This window comes from Microtus pennsylvanicus, chromosome 3 (assembly GCF_037038515.1).
Source record: "Microtus pennsylvanicus isolate mMicPen1 chromosome 3, mMicPen1.hap1, whole genome shotgun sequence".
Taxonomy (NCBI): Eukaryota; Metazoa; Chordata; class Mammalia; order Rodentia; family Cricetidae; genus Microtus; species Microtus pennsylvanicus.
The window spans coordinates 9,400,655-9,416,988 of record NC_134581.1 but is presented as its reverse complement, the minus strand read 5'-3'; the positions used below and the strand labels follow the sequence as shown (position 1 = coordinate 9,416,988).

Here is a 16,334-nt window from a genome sequence, read left to right as displayed (position 1 = left end):
AAACTGGGACGTAATAGGTGCTCAGAAAATCATTTTGAGAACCGAATGCTGTTGGGGTGGATCAGTGGGAATAGCATCTGCCACACAACCCCGAAGATCTGAGTTCAGTCCCCAGGGCCCACATGATGGAGAGAACCGATTCTCAAAAGCTGCCTTGTGACCTCTGCATGTATGCTGTTGGTACCTGTGTGCACGTGTGTGTGCGTGCGTGCAGGCACACACACACACACACACACACACACACACACACACACACACAAATAAGATGGCAATGATGATAATCATTAAATAAAAAGAAGTGGAGGGCCAAGACTGTGAGCCAGTTGGTAGAGCGCTTGCCCAGAGTGTACCAATCCCCGAGTTCAGTCCCTGGTGTGTATAAACCAGGTATGATATCACACACTTGTCTAGCATTCTGGATTTGGAAGATCAGAAATTTCTCAAGGCCATCCTTAGCGACATAGTGATTTTCAAGCTATCCTGGGCTACATGAAAACCTGTTCTAGGAGAAAAAAAGAAAAGACAACAAGTCGAGTGAATCCTTGGCCGTGGAACTAGAACCGTCTCCTTCCAAACTTTGAACTTTTTTGGCTCTTTAACCATAATGTGAATCTATGTACCCAGAACATGTGACCCACACAGACCCATGAGAAAGAGCCTAAGCACAGCTGCCCACCCTGAGGCTGAGCGTGAAGCCCTATGCGCTGGTTAATCCTGATGCTCAATGGGACCGGGTTTTGAATCAGTTAGACGACACAGCTCGGGGCCTGTCTGTGTGGGAGTCTGCAGAAAGGCCTCGCTGAGGAGGGAGAACCCACCTTGAATGTAGGTCCCACCATTCACATGAGCTAGGGAACTAGATGGAATAAAAAAGGGAAACTGAGCTGAGCACCAACGTTCATCTGTCTTCCTAATTCCGGCTGTGGGAGCAATGCGACCAGCCGCCTCACACCCCTGTAACCATGCACTCCCCATCATAATGGACTGAGAGCTAAAATAAACAGTTGCCTATAGTTTTTTTTTAACTCTTTGGGGTGCCACTACCCAGCTCCCAAATAAACATACAGAGACTTATTCTTACTTATGAATGCCCGGCCTTAACCAGGCTTGTTTCTAGCCATCTTTAATACTTAAATTATCCTGTTCCTCTTTAACTACATTTTGCCTATGGCCTTTTTACCTTTCTTTATTCTATTTATCTTTCTTTCCTTCTTACTCTGTGACTGGCTGCGTGACTGGGTGACTGGCCCCTGGCATCCTCCTCTCCTCTTCCTTTTCTTGCTCCTCACTCTTTTCTCTTTGTACGATTTCTCCTCTTATTTATTCTCTCTGCCTGGCAACCCCAACTATCCCTCTCTTCTGTCTAGCTATTGGCCATTTAGCTCTTTATTAGAACAATCAGGTATTTCAAGCAGGCAAAGTAAACAACTTTACAGAGTTAAACAAATGCAACATAAAAGAATTCAAAACATCTTTGCATCATTAAACAAATATTCCACAGCATAAATGAATGTAGCACATCTTAAACTAATATTCCACAATGTTTTCCCCTTTTTTCTAAATAAAACGAAAGGATTTTAATTTAACATAGTAAACCTATATACAAAAAAACAGTAATCCAGTTACATTTACAATATTCAGTCCATTTATATTTAGCAGGTTCAGAGAAAATACTCCATTGTCTGTCTTAGTGATTCCAAATTTTTATATCTAATTTACTTTCTATCATAGCTAAGGAAAACATAACTCTATTTAGTCTTTAATGCTATCAAAGACTCTAGAAGGATGTAATATTACCTAATAACAGACTTCTGGCTGCCTGGTTAGTCAACCAAAGTTCCTCTGCAATGCTGGGACGTCCAGTCTTCAGACTACAGGCCTAGAATATCTGGCAGAGTTTTCAGGGAAGCAGGAGTCTCGAAGGACTGCCCTGCTTTGTCTCTGCAAAGTTCAACGGTCTTTTTCCTGTGTCCACTTGTCCAGTCTGCACAGCATTCTGTCAGCAGTCAAGGCAAGATCAGCTTCTTGCCAACGACTAGCCTGCCACAGTGAAAAACTCCATATAGAGTTTCTTTGATGCCTATCATCCTTTTATGAAGCAAATTGGTGCTACCAGGGGCAGATGTGTCTCATTGTCATAAAAAAAATCTTAGGTTATTAAACATCTTAAATGTCAGTCTGTAGGTCTCTGAAGAGTCTGAAAATCATGTCTAAAATATACCTGTTTAACCCTGAAAACATACCTAATGTGACTATAAGTTTGATTATTATAAATTAACTACTTCATTTTCTTAATTATACATTGCACTTTTAAGTGAGCTGTATAATCACAATACCCAAACAAGAGTAGAAACATAAATATGATATAACAGAAATAACTTTAAATTTGTATTAATATGCCCAAATCCATGCCAATGCAAAATATCTGAGATTAATAGTTATCTTTTTATCCTGCATTCCCCTAGATAATAACAAATATCCATAACCCACCAAATAACCAAAGACCATCCACTCTGCTTCTTGGGAATATGGGCATCATGGTCTCTACACTGCTTCTTGTCTGTGGGCAAAAGCATCTTTAGGGTCCCTAAGAAAATTGAGACAGTGGCTAAGTCCTGGGAAAACCAACTGTTAACCTTTGTTGATATACATCACCCGCCAAGATTCAGGAGCTCTCCCTCCATTAACCTGGAATGAATCCATGGCCTTTGGTTTTCCATGGAAACAAAAGCATAACTTCTCAACATAACACATTTTTTGTCCTCTTTTTTAAAGTTAAGGTACCCTAAAGTACCTAGGTTGGTTCAATTAAGCCATCTTGTTCACAGTCCCATATCTGCCTACAGCTATCATTTGCTCATCAGAATTCAAAAAATTCACAATTAACACAGCATCATACAGGATCCAGGCTCTGTATTTCCCAGCCCTACATGGGTTATTCCTTTCTATATTACTTTACTTCTTTCTTTTAGATTTTATTATTTATAAACTATTTTTTTTCGAGACAGGGTTTCTCTGTAGCTTTGGAGCCTGTCCCTTTGTGTAGACCAGGCTGGCCTCGAACTCACAGAGATCCTCCTGCCTCTGCCTCCCAAGTGCTGGGATTAAAGGCGTGCGCCACCACCGCCTGGCTATAAACTATTTTTTTTTGTCCATACTAATTTTCTTTCCTTAAGCCTACACACGTTGTTAATCACACTGGGACCTGGTTAGAGTTTTTTTCTGTCTGGATCTCTTTAACTGCTTATCTTTTAGCCTGTTTTGACAGCATGAGTCTTAACTGCTAAACAACACAGCTAGGACCTCTGCTGCAGCTTTCACAGCCGGTTCTGCCTGCTTCTCTGGTCTTGGAGTGCCAAGCCTGAAGCTCTCAGGCCAGGTTGGAGGTAGGTGACCGAGAACTACATAGAACCCCTCAACTCTGGAATGCCAGTGCCCTGCATTTTTTCTCAGGTTTTTGTTTCTGTATAGTATGAAAAAGGCTATGATATACAGGTCTCACATTGGAATGCCAAAATATAGGTTTTTTTTTCTTTTTACTCTTTGGGGGACCCACAACTCAGAGCCTGGCTTGTTTCTGCCAGCTTCTAACTTCACTTATCCCATTTCTCTTTAGCTATGTTTTGCCTTTGGACTTTTTACTTTCTTTATTCTATATATTTTCCTTTCCTCCTTACTCTGTGGCTGGCTGTGTCCTCCTCTCCTTTTCTTGCTCCTCGCTCTTCTCTTTCTCTCTTTTAAAAAAGATTTCTCGTCTTATTTATTCTCTCTGCATGCCAGCCCTGCTTATCCTTTCTCCTGCCTAGCTGTCGGCAGTTCAGCTCTTTATTAGACCAATCAGATGCTTTAGGCAGGCAAAGTAACACAGCTTCACAGAGTTAAATAAATACAACATAAAAGAATGAACACATCTTTGCACGACTGAGCAAATATTCTGCAGCATAAACCAGTGTAACATGTCTTAAACTAATATGCCATAGCAGTTGCCTTTGCCGTGTATCTTGTCACTGCAACGAGGAAAGTCACATACTCTGCCAGCTGTGTTTCTGTGGCCCTCCTCTCTCTTAGAAAAGAACACAGATTCCCCTGAAGTCTCATCTTGTGGGCCTCGTTGTAGGTTAACCAAGTAGGCTCATTACAGTTAGCGCACTGGCTTCAGACATGGTGCAGCCTTATGATTGCCATATGAGCACTGGGAAAGGGTTAGTGGTGTGACTTTGGGATTGTAATGTGCATATTGGGAAGGGGTTACTGTAACTGGATGAATTTCCCTGTCTAGCCCGGTACCAGTGGACCTGTTTCTCTCCCATCCGCTGGTCCCTGCAGCCACTTATAAAATAATCATTCAGAGGCTTAATATTAATTATGATTGCTTGGCCAATAACTCAAGCTTATTACTGGTTAGCTCTTACATATAAATGAACCCATTTCTGATTATCTGTGTATCACCACATGGCTTTGTTCTTTAGTACATCTTGTTTCTACCAGGCTCACTGGCTTCTCCCTGACTCCACCTTCTTTCTCCCCTTATCTCTGCTTGGATTGCCCCCCCCTAGGTATATTCTGCCCTGCCATAGGCCAAGCAGCTTTATCCATCAACCAATAAAAGCAACCATTTTTGCAATGTGCAGAAGGACATCTCATATCAGGTTTCAGTCTATATTTAGGGTTGTATTGTATACATTGGGGAAAAGGTTTTTTTCCCATGTGGTGGTTAGTTTTAAATTTTAACTTTGGCACAAGATGAAGTTAACCTGGGCAGAGTTTCACCTGAGAGATTATTCAGATCAGGCTGGCCTGTGGGTGTGTCTGTTGGGATTATCTTTGATGGTTAATTGATGTAAGAGGACCCAGCCCACTATGGATGACTCCATCCCCTGTGGGAGAATATCCTGAGCTGTACAGGAAACAAAAGTGGCAGAAACAGACTGTGGGTGTGACTGATGCTGGACTAGCCTGCACTTAGAAGTCGAATAAACCCAAGCCCTTTCTCCGAAACAGACTGTGGGTGTGACTGATGCTGGACTAGCCTGGACTTAGAAGTCGAATAAACCCAAGCCCTTTCTCCTACCTGGCTTTTTGGTTAGGGTGTTTTACTATAGCAACAGAAACTAGAGGGTCCTCATTTAGAACTGTAATGTGTACGTTGGGAGGAGGTTACAGTCTACTTGGATTGCCATATACACATTGGGAAGGAGTTGCTGCCTAAGCAGATTGACCTGTAGGTCACAGAGATGATGGGAACACCGGAGAAAACCAGCCAGCTTTTTTTCTTTTTTTGGCTTTTGCAAAGAGGGGAATCGTGGCTTTGAATGCTCAATCACTTGTCCATGAGTGAGTGTGGACATGTGTGGTTGCCTGTGCCCAGATAGGTGTGAGTGAGGCTGTGTCTGTGTAGGCATGCCTGGCTTGGTCTGTCTGAGTGTGTGTGGGTGTGTGACCACAGGTGTGAGTGTCATATATGCACAGGTGTTTATGGGCTGGAGCGTGAGGGCCTGTATGCACTTGGCGTTTGTGTGCACCAGGATGCATCTAAGGATGTTAGCGATGGATTCACGTCTTCAGTCCTTCCAGAAGGGCCTTACCCTCCAGCCGAGGAGCCCTGCGGGGCCTCTCCAGAAGCCAGGCCACTAGAACAAAGGGGGCTCCTCCTACTTACTCTCATCTCTTCCCCCAGAGCAATCATCTAAATATAATTTAGCAACAAAAATGGTCTCTGTACGCCATTTAGTTCACCTGCACAGCAGCAAAATTTCTTATTACAGCTCAAAAACACACATACATACACACCCTCACACCATACACACACTCACAGACATACACACACACACACTCACTCACAGACATACAGACACACACACACAGGCACACACATATACACCCTCACACCCCACACACCCATATATCCCCCCCCACACACTCACACACTCACCCTCTCAGGTTGTAGAGGTTAGGTTTGTTTCAACCGTTTAAGACCTTTAGAGTTTTATCTGGCAGTTTTATTTGGCTAATGCAGCCTAATCCAGAAATATGGTTCACTTTTCTCAGAATGAAAGCCCCGACTTTCAGATGCAGCTCCAGGCTGGACTTGACAGAGCCATGACCCAGTGGGAAGCCAAGTTTAATTTCTTTCTTCCCAGGAGCTGTGACCGTCAGGAATGGCTTTGGTGCCAGGTGCATGACTGTCATCTGTCTGTCTCCAGCCGACTTTACTTTGAAAGGCCATGCTGAAGGAACACGCTGTCCCTCTGTGCTAAAACCCTTAACGTCTGTAGACACCATCCCGTCCCTCTGATAAGATAAACACTTGAACTATATTTAGAAAAGAAGTATATGATTCCTCCTCCTTCCTTCCTTTCTCTCTCCTCACTCCTTCCCTCCCTCTTACCTTCCTCCCTCCTTTCTTTCTTGAGACATATCTCATGTAGCAACCTAGGATGGACTCACATCCATCATGTGGCTGAGGATGGCCTTACCTTCCCGCTTACCTTAACTCCTTACCTTCCCGCTTCCTCCTACGTGCTGGGATTAAAGGCACGTGTCACCACACTTGGCTATTTACTTATATATTTACTTTAACCTTGAGATCATTTACTTTATGTGTGTGGGTATTTTGTCTGCATGTCTGTGTACCATGTCCGTGAAGTATCCTTAGGAGCCAGAAGAGGGCGCTGGATGACCTGGAACTGGTGTTACAGAGAGTTGTAGAATATATGGGGTTCTGGGCCTTGGACCCAGGTCCCCCAGAACAGTCAGTGCTCTTACCTACAGAGACAGCTCTCTAACCCCTATTTTTAAAATTTTTTATTTATTTGTTTGGTTTTTATTTTATATTATTTTGTTTTTTGAGATAGGGTTTCTCTGTCACTTTGGAGTCTGTCCTGGAACTAGCTTTTGTAGACCAAGCTTGCCTCAAACTCACAGAGATCCACCTGCCTCTGCCTCCCACGCACAGATTAAAGGCAGGCTCCCTATTTATTTTTAAGATAGAGTCTTATAGTATAGTTCAAGCTGGCCTGGAACTCATTATATAGTCCAAGCTGACCTCTCATATGAGGCAATCTTCCTGCCTCCACCTCCTGAATCCTGGGGTTTCAGGCGTGAGTCCCTGAGCCCATCTGGCTTGAAAGGAAAACTTGGTGAATATTCTTTAGTAAAAACTGTTTATTTTGCATTTATGTTTCAACTCTTGTGGGGCCAGAGCTTGGTGCAGTTGGGAGAAGGTTTACCTAGCACTGGTGAGACTAGCGTGTGTGAGGGCTGGGAGTGGATCCTCAGGGGCTGGGCACTGACACAGTCAACTGAGTGCTTACCTAGCAGGTGTGATCCCCAAAACTGCCCTTGGTGCCTGTCTGCTAACCCATCATGTGATAGTCTGGAGTAGGAGGATTGCTGAGAGTTTGGGGCTAGCCTGGGCTGCGGCACAAGATAGTCCCCTCTGCCCTAGAAAAATAGCGTCATTTATACAGTGCCTCAGAAAGTTCCCAAGTTATCACCTAAGAACTTGTTAGTTGTTTGAAAAAAAGTCATCAATTAAAAAGTTTTTTCATTCTTAAATAACCACAGTTACTTGTAAGTGGTAATATGTGGACCCGTGGGCGTGGGATAACTTCCCAAGCCTCAGAGTCCCTGGGCATCCCACTCACGTGTGTGGGGGCAGTCAGTGCTGCAGACACAGCCTAGAAACCCCTCCATGTGAGCCCCTCTGTGGCTGAGACAACCTCCACCCCAAGATCCTGGGGTTTTCCTTGAACTTGGTAATTTCTGAACCCTTTGAAAAGGCAGACTTGGCTTGCGCTGTGACAAGCAGGGTGTTGAAATCCCTGGGTCCGCAGCATGGCCATGGAGCACAACACGGCTCTCACAGTGGGAGATTTATCTTAGTGGTAAGGTGCGAGTTAGATCCTGGGAACAATGCGTGTGTGTGTGTGTGTGTGTGTGTGTGTGTGTGTGTGTGTGTGGACAAAGACCCAGCTTTCACTTCAGAGGGACTTAGAGAGTTTATTCTGAGCTGAGTGTGAGAACCATGGCTTGAGAACATGGACTCAAGTTACCCCAAGTGACGCATGCCCCGTGGAATGATTACATGCAACTATACAGCCACAGAACGGAAGGCCACCAGGCATTGCTGGTGGGGATGGCAGTTAGGTGCTGGCCTTCATCTGCCATCTGCTGAGGGTCTTAGCTTTTGGACTGCAGAGAGCCAGTGGTCTCCTAAGAACGCGATGGGTCCCAGGGTCCCCTCTGCTGTCCAGTTAGTGCTGTCTTACGTGTGTGGTTCCTCTGAGTCCTGAGCGGAGTTCTGGTCTCTGACTTTGTAGATTGGGTGCTCCGACGTTGTTTTTGGTTTGGTCTCACTCTTACTGTGCTGCGCGACGGGGATCTGACTGGAGAGAAGTCACGTGCTGTGGTCTCTCTGTTCAGGTACTTTGTGCTGGATTTTGAGGCTGGCCTGCTGCAGTATTTTGTGAATGAGCAGAGCAAACACCAGAAGCCCCGAGGAGTCCTGTCTTTGTCTGGAGCCATCGTATCCCTGAGTGACGAAGCTCCCCACATGCTGGTCGTGTATTCTGCCAACGGAGAGATGTATAAGCTGAGAGGTACGTTGTCATTCTGGTGACGCTGTGAGGGCCTTATAACTGTGTTACGGGCGTGGTTCTGATTTGTGGCTCTTTTGTTTCTGTGGGGGAAAATCGCTTTAGAGCTGGATAGGGGCTCCTGCTGCCAAACTAACAGCCTGAGTTTGAACCCCTGGTCCTACTTGATGGAAGGAGAGAACTGACTCCTGGAAGTTGTTCTTTGAGCTCTTTCCCTCCCTCCCTCTTTCCCTCTCTCTCTCTCTCTTTCTCTCTCTCTCTCTCTCTCTCTCTCTCCCTCCCTCCCTCCCTCCCTCCCTCCCTCCCTCCCTCTCTCTCTCTCTCTCTCTCTCACACACACACACACACACACACACACACACACACACACACACACACACTAAATAAATATGATTAAAAACCAAAGAAACCACTCTAAAGTTTGAAAAACAAAATAAAACTAAAAACAAAAAAAAAAAAACCCAAAACCAAAAAACTCACATTTTTGATCCCAGCACTCAGAACACAGAGACAGGAAGTCTCTTTCCGTTCAAGGCCAGCTTGGTGTACATAGAGTTTTAGGCCACCCAGGACATAGTGAGACCCTGTCTCAAAAACAAATAAAAAATACCTTTAATAATTGACCAGAGTCAGGGTGACAATCTTTCCTTGCTCTTCCACCCCCTGGGGTGGGGGAATTGCTTGTCAGGGAGAAGTTAGCTCAGCTCTGAAGATTTGCAGTGTTCATTCAAGACTCACGTATGCACGCAGGCATGCACACAAGCATATGCACGTGCGCGCGCGCACACACGCAGGCACTCACTCTCTCCCTGGCTCCACTCTTTCATTCTCTCTCTTTCTCTCACTGCCCCCCCCATCTTTCTTTATCTTCACTCTACTGTCTTGTTAGGAGTCTGCTCTAAGAACAAAGCATATCTTTTAAGTGTCCTAGAGCCTTTCCCCCAAAGTTTTTCCAGGACTTTCTCTTTGCAAAGGACCTAGTCTTCGTGTTCTACCGTTCATCACTGTCATGGCTCCTACTGGGAGCCTGCCCTGTTAATCTCCCTGTAGGCACTTCCTGGCACTGTGGTGCTCCCTGAGCACTGCTGTGCGGGGGATGTCTGTAGAGGGAAGTCATTGCACGTTCTCAAGGCACCTCCATTACAGAAATGATGGGCCTGATTATTGCAGGTTAATTTTATCATCATTTTGCTAGGACTCTGTCCTGGCTGCATCCTTTTAAGGTTCTGATAAAATAATAAAATGAGCAAAGTGTGTGTATGTTTGTATATATGTGTGTGTGTGCTTGCGCATGTCTGCACGCCCCCCACATACACACTCACATGCAGTGCTGTAGCAGTTACTTAACTGTGACAAAATACTCGACAAAGTCACTTAAGGAGAGAGGTTCCTTTAGGCTCGCAGTTTGAGAGACATGGTTAATCACGGTGGGGAGAGCATGGGGCAGGAGCAGGGGCAGGAGGCTACTGATTCCCATAGGGCCCACAGCCAGGAAGAAGAGAGATGTGTGCTTCGAGTCTCAGCTTAGGGGATCGTGCTGCCCACATTTAGGGTGGACGTTCCCTTCTCAGTTAAGCCTCTCTGTAAACGCCCTTACACATGCTTAGAAGCGTGTTTACATGTTGGGTCTAAGTTCAGTTAACCTGGCAGGAACGCATAGGCACTCACAACTCACACCTATACCCACATACCCCCCACCCAATTATTGTTATTTCTTAAGGCCTGAGCAAAGCTGGGCTGTGATAGGTGGCTGATGGTTTTTACCTTCTTATATACCTTTTAAAAATCTTTTCCAAAGCAATAGCAAAGGATCAAAGACAGCCCTTCTCATCCACCTTGGACTGTGCTGGAGACGGCTGTGAAGCCATGTTGAGGGCCTGGATTCCTGCCTCTCAGTCCAATTTTCACTTGTTTTACTGCCAACACCCCCCCCCCCAAGATAGACTGAGTTAATAGCTCTGTATTATGTAGACATGAACCCCGTCTCAGAAGCTGTAAAACAGACTAAAAGCCCCTGAAATGAAAGAGTCTGCAGTTGAAGCTGCTCGCCCCTGCTGCCTCTCTTTTGGGATTCCTGCAGTATTCCTTCCAGATGACTATATTTATGTGGTCTTTGGTGTTGCTTGGCCATTTATTGCTTAATAAATTGTCGCTGCAGAGATCACAGAAGGGACAATTTAATGGTATTTCCCCTCCACATGTGTGGTTGATAGAGACACAAAGCCAACTCATTCCATATTTGAGCCATCCCAGCTTGTTGAGTTGTTCCTATTCTCTGGATTATTAAGCTTCAGTTAAAAAAATAAAGATTTTATTTTTAAATTGTATGTATATCTGTGTGTGGGTTTGTGCATGTGAGTGCAGTACCTGAGGAGGCCAGAAGAGGGCATCAGATGCTCCTGGAGCTGGATTTACAAGCATTTGAGAGCTGCCTAGTGTGGGTGTTGGGAGCCAAATTAGGGTCCTTTGCAAAAGCAGTGTGTGTTCTTAACTGCTGAGTCATCTTTCCAGCCCTGTTCAGGTTTTTAAAGAGCAGTTTTAATAGCAGATTTGAAATTATTGTTAAACTCTGCATGACTCAGGCATAAGTTTGGCTGAACTTTATCAGCTTCCAAATTGACAGGATAGTTTTCTGCATGTTACTACTTTGCTGTGTCTGACCCATGAGGCTCTCATGGTATGCTTCTCATTCCCTGAACACGATGGAGTTGGGTTCCTTGGCACAGACAGGTCTGAGCCACCTTGTGGGTGCTGGGAACTGAGCTGTCTCTCCAGCCCTGACTCTGGATTTCTTTACATGGAAGATCAAGCTGGGGCTGAGCTTTGACAAATGAGTATAATTTCCATGGGAATAAGTTTCTATTTTGCATAGTTAGTGTTTGCAGTCAGTTTTCTAGCACTAGTAAGTAGTTAATTGCAGTTACATTAATGATTTAGATGTTTTTGGAATTTGTATGTCCATGACATATAAGAATAATTATGTGCATTATTTGAGAAGTGGGTGTAGATGAAAGTGTGATCATGATTATCTTGTGCTCCTATTTCTCCTCTCTCTCTCTCCTCTTTACATTGTATGTGTGTGTGCACACCCGCATACATGTGTATGTGTGTTTGTGCACATGTGTGTGAAGGTCAGAAGTCAGCACTGGGTATCTTTCTCAATCATTCACCACCTTATTTTTTGAGATAAAGTCTCTCTTTGAACCTGGAGCTCACCAATTCAACTAGGCTGACTGTCTAGCAAGTCCCAGGCATCCTCCTGTCTCCGCTTCCCAGGACTGGGGCTCCAGAGATGTACCACAGTGCCTGTCTTTCTACATGGGTGCTCAGACTCTGAACCCAAGTCCTCATCCGTATACAACAAGTGCTTTACCAACTGGGCCATCTCCCTATCGCTACCACTCAACCCTTTTTTAAAAAGATAAAGTCTTGCTCTACACTCCAGCCACACTGGCATAGAACTGAATCCCTTAAGCCTCGTTGGCCTTGAACTCTAGATCCTTTTGCCCCAGCCTTCTGAATGCTAGGAATGCAGGTATATGCCACCATGCCCAGCACAACTATATTATTATTATTGCTATTATTGTTGTCTTGGGTTTTTGGTTGCTCTGAAGTGACAGCATAGCCACAGCAACTCTTATAAAGGAAACACTTAACTGGGTGGCTCACTTACAGTTTCAGAGGCTCAGTTCATTATCATCATGGTGGGGAGCATGGCAGCGTGCAGGCAGATGTGGTGCTGAAGTAGTAGCTGAGAGCGCTACATCCTGTAGACAACAGAAGTCAACTGTGACACTGGGCGGTATCCTGAGCATAGGGAACCTCAAAGCCACACTTCCTCCCACAAGGCCATACACTCAACAAAGTCACACCTCCTAGTAATGCCAACTACTATAGGATTATGGGGGCCAATTATATTAAAATTACCACACCTAGCCTTGTGTTTCTGGGAGAGACTTGAGGTTCTCCAGGGCAGCATTTGGCATCTTGGCTCAGTCATTGTACACTGCACAAATCTTTGCAAATGCTTCCATATAACAGCAGGCTCTGGAGGACTTTTTATTAGCCACACAAGGTACAGAGGCATTTACAAACAATGCTTGTGCCGTCCCCGCTTCTGACTTATTAAATACACAGTGAGTTTTCCAGAGGAGGCAGAGAAAGAAAGGCCTAATCATTAGTTACTGTAACTGGCATTTTGGAAGACATTTTTTACTGTGTGGTGTCTGAATGTCATTTGGTTCTTTGTGCTCGGTCAGGCTGTCAGAATGTTCTCCATGTTTACTCTTCCCTCCTCCTGCCTCTCACTCTCCAGGTCTCCATCCCCTGAAGGTGGGCGTCCAAGTCAGTTGCTGTGCTTGGCAACAATCTCCACAAGTCTTCTCTCTCTCTTCTCTGTTTCAGCTGCGGATGCGAAGGAGAGACAGTTCTGGGTGACTCAGCTTCGAGCGTGTGCCAAATACCACATGGAGACCAGTTCCAAGGTGGGTAAGCAGAGGAAGAAGGGAGCTTCCCAGTCGCCTGGGAAGGGGTGAGGGGGCTTCTGAGTCACCTGGATGACGGGAGCCCATTTATTTCAGGGATGGGGGATGAAAATATATTGCATCTTAATTGTGTGTTCATGTCTGTGCACATGTGCGTGTGTGTGCACTTTTGCACATTGAAGCCAGAGGTTGGTGTTGGGTTTGGGTGTCTTCGTTTTTGAGACAGTGTCTCTTACTGAACCCAATCTCTCATCAGTTGGGCCTGGCTGACTGGTCAGTGAACTCCAGGAAGCTTCCTGACTCCACTCCCCTAGTTGTGGGGGTTACAGGCTGGTGTCACTTCTGGAATTTTACATGGTGGCTGGGGATCCAAACTCAGATCTTTGTATCTGTGCAGCAAGCTCTTTATCCATAGAGCCATCTCCCCATCCCCTCAACTTACTTTAAAGTTACCCAGTGTCATAGAATTCATCTCTGCCTTGCTGCCTTTCAGTTCAAAGCAATGTCAAAGCAATGGCTGTTCCCGGTGGCAGAAGGCAGAGGCACGCAGGGGCCAGGGTGGCTCTGTGGGCATTAGGTGCTTACTCTTGTCAGTGCAGATAGCTGCTAATTGGCCTGGAGAAACGCTTGAGTGGGAGATTTCACTGCAGAGACAGAACACCCTGAGGTACGGTTCAGAAAGACTCGATGGTTTAGGAATCAAGACCTGACATCAATTAGAAAGTTGCAGGGAACTCCTGCTTTCTAAGCATATAAACTGTTCTCGGGAAATTTGGCATGTTTTATTTTGCTCTCAGAATCTTAGGGGGATCTTGTATTTGGCGTGAGGGGGAGAGAAAGTGGGCACTTGTATGGCTTATTCTGGAGCCTGGCCAATCACTAACATGCAGGCTGCCACTGCCAGATGCATTTTATGCAGAACAATGCATGTTGGTTACAATGAACATGAAGAGGCTTTCTCATTAGTTCAGACTTGGTTGCAACTAATGGCTGTGTTATGTATCTGACAGAAAGGGCTACATGTCAAACTTGTATTCTTATGTTGTAGTGCTGGGGATTGAACCCAAGGCCTTTCTTTCACTCAGTAGGCAAGGGCTTTTCCACTGAGCTATACCCCTTATCCCATGCTTCAAGCTTCCAGTCCTTCCATAAGCTGTAACCTGCTTGTCTCTTAGCTAATGGCTCCTTGAAATGTTTTAGTAGTTTAGGTATCTCGGTGTTGCCCCTCCACCCCCAGTGGGACTAGAAGTCTCACTGAGTAGCCCAGGCTAGCCTTGGATTCATGACAAATCTCTTGTCTCAGCCTCCTGGGTGCTAATTTGTAGGTGAGAGCCACCATAGTTGGCTTTATACCTCGCTCTGGCTCTGAATACAGTTGGGAATGATTTCTTCCACCGAGTTTATGTTATCTGTGGAAGGAAGCACTTTTCCTCTACTTGCTTGCTTTGAACAATCACCCTCTTGGCCTGTCCTGAGCCATTTCCTCTCTGACCATTTTCCAGGAATCAGAGGGGAATGTCTGGACATTTCCTCAGTTTTTTATAAATGCCCAGACAGCGCAGTTTGTTTTTTCCCTTGGTGTTCCTCCTCCTCTTTTGCTTCTTTTTGTTGAGTCTCATTTGCTGTGTAGCCAAGGATGACCGTGGACTTCTGAGCCTGTCTCCACGACGTAGGCCAGGCTAGCCTTGGACTTGTGATGGATCTATGGCTGGTTTATGCGGTGCTGGGAACAGAACTCAGGGTCTTGTCCATGCGAGGTGAACCCTAGACCTGCTGATCCATATTCCCAGCTCTCCACTTTTTGTTTTCATGAAATAGATGAACATAAAATAGAAAGGTTCAACCCCAATCCATTGCTAGAGATGCTTACCAGAGACAACTGTTTGTAGTGGGTTGGTCTTTTGTGAGCGCTGATAAATTCAGGTAAGTGCTAATGTGTTTTGGTTGGTGTGTGTATCTATCTGTCCCTGTATCTATATCTGGCTTTATAAGAATAGAATCATTTGCTTTTCTTCATCTATTAATATATTTTGGAGATCTCTTCATATCTGGCATGTGGATCAGTTTTAATCTTTTATGGTGCTGAGTGATGCTGAAAAATAGATACCATTGCTTTATTAAGTTGTCTGAATTTTCCATTCTTCTTCCCTCCCTTCCTCCCTCCCTCTCTTCCTTCCTTTCTTCCTTCCATTTTCATGGATTTTTGGGGGACAGTCTCAGGTAGCCCCAGCTATTCTTGAATTCCCAGTTTCAGGGGCTAACAGCTTGTGCCACCATGCCCTACTGTCCCCTAAATTTACAGACGTTACTAGATAATCTTCTAAAAACAAAACTGTGCTGTAAAGTTTGGAGAGGTGGCTGAGTGGTCATGAGCTCTCGTTATACAAATGTGAGAACCTGAGTTCAGATCCCAGGGCTGAACTAAAAGAAAAGCCACGCAGATTCTATAATCCCAGCCTTGTGGCAGGCAGAGACAGGAGGATGGGATGTCTGGGGCTTGCTGATCTCTGCCTGTAGGAAGCAAGGTGGAGAGTGACAGAGAAGGACACCAGGGTCAGCACACACACACACACACACATACGCACACACACACACACACACACACCACTTTCTCAGGCATACATAATGCTTGCACCAATGGAGTGTGTAACAGTTTGGTTTCCCCACGTAGAAACGTTAACAGTGACAAGCGTTCCGTTTTGGATGCCACAGGTTAAAACGGGCACAATTTCATTTTATCGGACAGACCTGTGGCTCAGTATGCCTTCAGATGCGCCCTGAGCAAACTGAGGACCGTGTCCGTGCCCAGTCCTCGCTCTCCACAGAGCTACATCCCGTTCTCTAGTCGCTCTTGCATGTAAGCTGCTACTTCATTTCTCTGTCAAGTTCATTGCCCTTCCTGGTTTGCAATTGCTCTTCATTTATGAGGATATTTTTTATCTGTTATTTCTACTCTTAGAAATTTTCTCCTAGTAGGACATTTGCGTATTGAATTTGTATTACTTTTTGAGACAAGGTCTCACTGTATAACGCAGGCTGACCTCGAACTCACAGTCCTGCTTCAGCCTTCTGAGCTAGGACTATAGGCACGCCTCCCCACATCTTGCTGCCTTTTGAGCTTGAGTAAATTTTTTGCTAAGTGGAACATTTAAATTTTTATGGTTTAATTTATAAAGATTTCCACATTTGCGTCTTGGTTTTGCGATGTGTTTAGTAAGGGCTTCTCTTTTGCCAAAAATTTGAGACCATGTTT

General features: G+C 45.0%; 1 protein-coding gene across 2 annotated transcripts in view; it reads left to right on the top strand.

Moving 5' to 3' along the window:
* Window positions 1–16,334, top strand: part of Osbpl10 (oxysterol binding protein like 10) — a 237,531-nt gene that overhangs the window by 73,334 nt on the left and 147,863 nt on the right. For both annotated transcript variants that reach the window (XM_075964247.1, XM_075964246.1), the window contains exons 2-3: window positions 8,425–8,600; window positions 13,002–13,081. In XM_075964247.1, the coding sequence (XP_075820362.1) occupies window positions 8,425–8,600; window positions 13,002–13,081 (256 nt within the window). The remainder of the gene's footprint in view (window positions 1–8,424; window positions 8,601–13,001; window positions 13,082–16,334) is intronic.